This window comes from Vitis vinifera, chromosome 7, assembly GCF_030704535.1.
Source record: "Vitis vinifera cultivar Pinot Noir 40024 chromosome 7, ASM3070453v1".
Lineage (NCBI taxonomy): Eukaryota > Viridiplantae > Streptophyta > Magnoliopsida > Vitales > Vitaceae > Vitis > Vitis vinifera.
In genome coordinates, this window is record NC_081811.1 from 6,733,345 (window position 1) to 6,740,813 (window position 7,469).

General features: G+C 35.1%; 1 protein-coding gene across 3 annotated transcripts; it reads right to left on the reverse strand.

Moving 5' to 3' along the window:
- Positions 1–1,084: 1,084 nt before the first annotated feature.
- LOC100251552 (TOM1-like protein 2) lies at positions 1,085–7,216 on the reverse strand. 3 transcript variants are annotated; one of them, XM_019221328.2, is made up of 4 exons: positions 6,846–7,216; positions 5,644–6,135; positions 1,925–2,203; positions 1,085–1,590 (listed from the first exon to the last, which is right to left on the reverse strand). In XM_019221328.2, the coding sequence occupies exons 2-4, from the start codon at positions 6,127–6,129 to the stop codon at positions 1,276–1,278; spliced, it is 1,080 nt and encodes a 359-aa protein (XP_019076873.1). In that variant the 5' UTR covers positions 6,130–6,135; positions 6,846–7,216; the 3' UTR covers positions 1,085–1,275. The 3 variants fall into 3 exon arrangements, with proteins under 3 accessions (XP_019076873.1, XP_010652373.1, XP_010652371.1); XM_010654071.3 differs by having other exon boundaries at positions 6,342–7,185; XM_010654069.3 differs by lacking the exon at positions 6,846–7,216 and adding an exon at positions 6,422–6,831.
- Between the last annotated feature and the right edge of the window lie 253 nt (positions 7,217–7,469).

The following is a 7,469-nucleotide window of genomic DNA, read 5'->3' on the forward strand; positions in this document are numbered from 1 at the left end:
AAATTATTTTTTATTTATTATGTTTTATTTTTAATCATTCTACATGTTTATATAATTATTTTTTAAAATAGTCCTCATAAAATAATTGAAAATAACATAAAATAATTAAAAGATATTATAAAAAAAAACATAAAGAATTTTGTTCTTACAAACAAAAAACAGAAAACAATTTTTAATTAGGAAACAAGTTTTCATGTTTTTTTTATTATAGAGAATAGAAAACTATTTTCGAAAACAATTAATAAATAGACCATTTATGCTTTGGTCCATCTTAAATCAATTCTTACATTTTTTACCTTCTAAGAATTTTGGATATAAGTTTTAATCTTTACTTTATAGGAAAGGACATTTAAATTTCAATAAAAGCATTAGATTAAATCTAAAGTCCATATGCTTTTAGACTAGACTATAATTGTGGATTTATGAAAATATAAGACAATAATTTTATAAAACTACATGAAAGCGTGATATTGTTGAATAGTATCTGAAATTTTATTTTAATCTATTGGTGAGTTATTAATACTTTCCTAATAGGATTAATTCTTGTACAAGGTTTCTTGTTAGTATAAGGGGAACATCAAAGATCTTATTTCCTCTCTCTCTCTCTCTCTATATATATATATATATATATATTGAAGTAGAGAGAGTCCCTTTTATTTTTGGGTGTAATTGAAACTTTGGGATCTGAGAACTCTAAGATTATAATATCCTTCAACAATAGTAGAAGTTCTTCGCATCTATAGATTTTGATGTAGAGAAAATCTTTTTTTTTTTTTTGGTGTAATTGAGACTTTGAGATTTGAGAACTCTAAGATTATAATCTCCTTCAACAATAATAGATGTAGGCTTCAGGCTAAACCACAAAAATTATTGCGTGTTTTGTGTATTTTTTATTGTCATTCTATCATTTTCTTTCCCTGTTATCATTCTTTGTCATGATTTTTTTACAACAATTCGGTATCAAAACTTTGATTATTAGACCCCAAATCATATGGTTAGAACCCAGAATTTTTCCCATTTATATTTGTTGTCTTAAGAGGGTGAGACAAAAGGAGGAGCTGGTTGTGCCCATAACACATGCCAATTACCAAGTCTCCAAAAAGATTATATTACAATAAAAGGATTGTATGTTGGCTTAACCCCCCTAACCAAATGTAGGTAAACCCCTGTTAACTAATTACAAGAGCATGATAGTAAAATTATTGAACCATAAGTGGCAAAGGATTCAGATATTCCACGAAACATACATACGGTACCTGTGCCCATTTCCCTGCATCAAATGCTTTTCTGATCATTGCTGGCTTCATTGCTGGCTTCACCGCTTTCTCCCTTGGGAGATTCTGCTGTTTTTGCTTCATTAAGCTCGACTGGCTCAGCTGAATTGCCCCCTGCTGTATTAGGGTTTTCAGGCAGTTGTGCAGTGGACTTGGCTTCCATTTCTTCATATTTGGAAATGACTTGTTGGAGTTCATCATGAAGATATAGAGCCTCAAAGAGCATCCCCTCATCGTTAATTGTGCTTTCTACAATCCTCTGTACAACAGGTTGTGACTGCTTGCACTTCTCAACCATGCTCACTGTCAGATCATCCTGCAACCAAATAACCTTTTTGATTGATAAACTTTTTTCTGCTGAGTCTATATATGTTTTGATTTCAAATGAGAAGCCATGGACCAACTAGAAAAGCAGGAAAATATTCAACACTTTGCAGCACAGCTATGATCATGCATTCCAATTGGTTCATATGGACTTGACAATAACTGATTTTGGGGGGTTTTGTGGCAGATTGGGGCACAGCAGGTAGGCGGAGGCGGGTCTGCTGGAAGGGTGGCTGATGATCCCATGTATAGTGGCATAGCTCCAACAAAATTAGCAGCACATTTATTTATAAATATTATCTCCATGGTAGAAGTAAATGAATTACCTTGATGGGTTTTGGTTCTGTCTGAGAGTCCAAAATGCTGGAGAGCAGTTCAAGGCTATTTCTAGTGATAAGAAGAAATTCTTTCTTTTCCTTCATTGATAGGATGCCATAGTTATAGGAAAAAGCAGTGCTATCCGCACGATGCAAACCTGCATCAGGGATAGGATATGATCCAGGGGGAGACAGCGGCTGTTGATGGACATATGATTCCAGGGAGTATGGAATGGGGGGAGAACTCCCGTCTTGTACTGGTGGAGGTGTGCCGCTTCTCTTCACGCTCTGTCGACGACAGTTAAATAGTACATGCGTGAGGTTTAATTAACATTTTTAAGTGCCAGGGCACCCAGTATTTGAAGTTCTTTTAGGCAACAATGATAAAAATTGGCACCAACAACAAATTAATTTATAAACGATGATTAGATGCTTATGATAGCATCAAATGAAACAATATAAAATACAAAATAGGGAGCAAATCAGTGCATGCATGTATGATAGGGACCAAGTTATAAAATGGAAAGGATTACAACAAACACATTGACAACTGAACAAACAAAACAGAGAAAATAATGAAGAAAACTTACAAGCTATTACAAAAACTGTACTGACAGAATGTTATTACACAGAAGATTTTCTTTTTGTTATTTTATTTTGGTAACATGTAAATCCACTACCCATGCTTTGCATGGAAAACCATGGATACATAACTCCTCCCCCTAGAACCATCTATTAAGTAGGCCCATCACTTGAACCTGAGACCTCTCACAACAGAGTGAGAGCATCTACTAACCCAGCTGCCTGAGGGGGCTTCAGGTAAATCTCCACTACTTCTCATTAAACCACATTAGTCATAAAAATTTTGCAGTTCAAAAAACAAAAAGAACAGAGAGACACATGGTTGAACACCAGCCCTCATGGACACAAGCCACTGCAAGATCACAGGTACTAGAAACAGACAAGATTTACTTTTGGCCAAGTTGGAGTGTCAGTGATTTTCAATTCATGAAACCAAGCATGCAATTAGCTCAAAAAACTCTAGACGGCCTTAAATGTTCCAAACTTGGAGCGCCCTTAACTAGGTAAGGGCTAACCTTCAACATAACATAGAAACATGAATGCAACAAAAAGAGAGAAAATATTCCTTCCAGAATCTTCCCTTGCTATTTCTGGATTGCTAACTCAACACCCAAACAAGTTTATTACTTGGTTCATTCAAGTTTTGGTAAAATGCAAGTTTTAAGAACTCAATTCATGGAACATATAGCATCTAACTCCTTCACTTACGAAAAATAAACCATTAATTAAATATGAGAAAAATCTGGAGCTAATTCAAAAAAGAAAAAAAGAAAAAAAATCAATAGAAGGCACAAAAATTAATGAAAAAACACAAAGACATAAAAGTAATTAAACAGGTGTATATTTATCAAAAAAATTATAGACATAATCCAATCAACAAGGCCATAGGCATGCCCACATAAGAGTAAGAGAAAGAGACCATCAGGTCATTTTCATAGTTACATAAAGGTAAATAAATAATTATCAGTTATCAAGTTATAAAAGTGCATATTAGAAATCATGGTATCAATTCTCATAAAATGATCAGACAGAAGTAAGAATAAAACTAACCGTGATTGATGGATACCAACCTTTCGGATGTTTATCAGCTAAACAGTCAATGATAGATAAGAGGCGGGAGTCACAAAAACTGAGCTATGAAAAGTGGCTTCCAAACCACTGGATGTTTATCAGAGATATCATCAATGACAAATCATATATATGCTCAAATTTCATGAAAAGCTTATCTGTAGTTAATGCATGAAGAATGTGCCTTCAGCATATGATAAACCTCAGGGTGGAAGGCATAAGCCACAAGGGGTTTGACAGTACTAGCACCTAATATCTTGTCAAGAGATAGCTAAGAAATGTAAATGTGAATATTACCTATAATGTCATCCAATCTGGTAAATACCCATAGTATTAGGAATTCGATAACCATCCTCAGAAGTTTACATAGATCTGCCATATGTCCTGGCAAAATCCTACTCTTCTCTTACAACTTCCCTTTTAACCATCCTGAGAATTTCTTTTCCTTCCATCTCCGTTCAAAAGTTGTTCCCATCCTCTCCTTCCACACCCACCCGCCACACACACACATAAAATGCTCCAAAGGGACCATAATATGTCAAACAATGAGCTCCTCCAAAGCATGTGGCTTTTTGCATTCCAAAAACTAAACGCCCCCCTGTCCATAAGGGTTTGAAGAGTTTGATGCAACTTTTGGACTGGCTAAAAGCTAAAGCATTTTCTAGTTTATTTGGTTATACACTAAGGCCAGTGTGGTTTGGCTTCTTGGAAATCAAAAGCTCTTCCTTAAGCTGAAGAGTTTCCATCCATGTTTAGATGATATTAGTGAAAATGCTTCTGACTTTAAAATGAACTTAGTAGGGAAGTAATTAATGTTACTCCACATGAAAGCCCTTTTCTTAACTTATGTAAGAAGGTTTTTTTTTTTTTTTGATATGTAAGAAGTTATTTTATGTTTAACAAATTTTTATAATATCAAAATTACCCTCTTCAAATCATGGCTTTAGCTTCAGCTTTAACTTTTAGCTAAAGCCAAAAGTAAAAGGCTATCCCAAACCAGGCCTAAAGAAATTCAAAGAAGGAAAAGGTTTGGGCTCAAAGGCTCTTTCTAATGAAGCTAGGGACTAGATGCTTTTTCAGAAGAGCTTAAATTGAAAGGTTTTATGATTTATTTTTATTTTTTTCAAATATTAAACAACACTCTTCTTTGCACAGAAATTTCTAGTGAAGCAGACCACTAGAAGCCACAACCATACCAAACAAGACCCAAGGTAATTCCTGAAAGATTCCATATAGAGGAAGAAAATGGAGAAAGGATGAAATATTTATTCACATATTATTAATTTGACCTAAATAGTGAACGATGGTTTGGAATTGCAAAGTTTCAAGTGCTCAACTTCAGAATGCAGAGATGTTTATATTATGAATTTCATCAAGATCAGCATCTCTTTGATTTTGCAATGAGGGGTGTTCATAATTGCAACGAGGGGTTCATAAAGCATCATTTCCATTTTTTTGTTGTTTCTGTCTTCTACATGATATTTTCATAAAAAATTAAAGTAAAATTGTCTTTTAGATTTTCCCATTTGAACTAGTGTAATTGGCTTTGTGTTCATATTTGCCACTCAATATTGATACTTATAAGAAGATTCAACCTAGAATACAGATGAATGCTAGCATCCAAATCATGTTTGGCATCCTCTAAAGTGTGAAATATGTAGCCATCACAGTGATACCATACAATGTACTGTTCCAAAGTGAATTGGGCAGCTATGTGGGAACATTTGGGATACTTAGTACTATTCAGAATTCAATTAATTAAATAAAAATCTATAACTTGGAGAATTCATAAGTGTAATTGTATCAAAACTTCATAATAGGTTCTATTTGGAGGCTTAGCATGTCTCATCACTCTCTGGGAGCTTCAGACATAATATAGCATGCAACAACAGGGACATAGTTAACTTTCAATTTAAGAACCTAGTAGAAGACCTATTATACCTATTATGGATTTCACAGCCTAAAAGGTTTTAAAATATCACCAAGTCTCAAACAGAAAACATCAGAAGAACAATAAGAGTGGCATAACACAAGATAAGAAAGATTACTAACATGAGAGGGAGATGTAGAGGGCTCACCATATAAGTTTGGCGAAATACCGGCAAGTATGCAAGATCCTCAGACTCACCCCAAGCCTGGATTAACTGCAGAGCTCTTTCCTTATTAGTGTGATCTGTCTGTGGGTTATCAATCATCCTAACCATATCATCCAATAGCTTCTCAGAAGCCACCTCTGAAAACACCTTCTCACAGTTCATGCTACAAACCTCCAATAAATCAAGACTCAACCTCTGGCTCACAACATTCTTACTGGATATCTTCTTCTTTATAGCCCTCACAATCTCTGCACCACTGAACTCTTCACTATTGATCATTGCACATATCCTCAAATTCATACCCCAATTAGGATCCGACAAGCTTTCGGAAGTAGCCTCATCAACCATCTTGGATTCTTGAGTTGGGGTTTGCAATATCTCCTTCACTTTTCCACTCACCATTCTTCCCATTTGTGCACCTCCAGTTTTTAATCTCTCACCCAATGAAGCCAGTTTCAATTTATCCATCTTTTCCTGAACATAGTCACCAATTTAATCAAATCAAAACCCTACTCTAGCTTCTCCGAACCATGAATTTGCTAAAACCAAAGAAAAATGAACACCAAAAACAAAATACCCCCGCGTTGTTGCAGTGAAAATTTAGGAAAACACATGGACAAAAAATACACTTGAATTTAAAACAGTGGCAATCAAAAGAAAATCCGCAACATAAATTGTACCAGAACAAAAAGAGGCTCTGCTCGGTCCCTGAAATTTTTGAAGCATATATATAAAAAAAATATGTATCTGCAGTTCCTACCCTTGTTTCCTTTTGCTTCCCAGTACACAAAAGGACAAAAGTATCGATCTAATTGAGCCAAACAGTTGCAAAGTTGCAAACAACGAATCTTTCCTCAGGGACAAAATAGTCCAGATCAATGTTTTCGACAAAAAAAAAAAAAAAAACCTCGCTTTAGTTTTCCGATAAAATTTGCCGGAAAAACAAACGGAAAACAAATCCGAACTGCTTTATCGTCCTAATCAAGAAACCAACATTCAGTTGAGTCGATTACTTCCGTTTTCTAAGGGAAGAACAACCCACAACACACACCACTACTCCACCCCCCCCCCCCCCCCCCCCCCACTCCGGGAAAGAAAGAAAAAAAAAAAAAAACAGTGCAACGTCTGTTTCCCTCCAAATTCTAAGCAAACGAGCAGAAAATATGCAGGAAAATGCAACGAACCTGGGGCGGGGAGTTTGAGAAAAGAAACCCTAGTCGGAACAGATCTTGTGTTTGGTTGTTTTGAGTTGAAAAGTGGAGATGAGAGCTTTGAATTGGCCCTCTTTGAAGACGGATGTGGCCAATTGTGAGATACGTGCAACGCGTGGCTTGTTCTGCGGCCCCGTCAATTCTGGTTTGAGTCTTTGGTCTTCACCTCCGACTTTCCATCACTTTTATTTCCATTTATAAATTGTGTGCAAGACACCTCTCACAACTACTTTTGTCTCTCTTTACAAATTTCAAACCCTAAATCAAAGAATTTGGTAAAATTCACAAAGATAGTGAGGAGGTAGTTTAAGAAAGAAAAATAATTCCCACTACTCCATGATATTATGCCACATATGCATTTTAGTCTCATTACATTATACTTAAATTCGTCTCATAGCACCTTAGTTTCAATCTTTTCTACTTTTGTCGTAGATATTTATATCATATTTCATTTGTTTATACTTGCATCCAATGACTCAAATTTCATTATACATATTTAATAATCGAGATTTTGAGTTTGAAAAGTCTGCCTTTGGTATTCTAAAATTAAAAAGATTGCCAAAAAACTATTTTTAAAATTATTTTATGTTTAGCAAA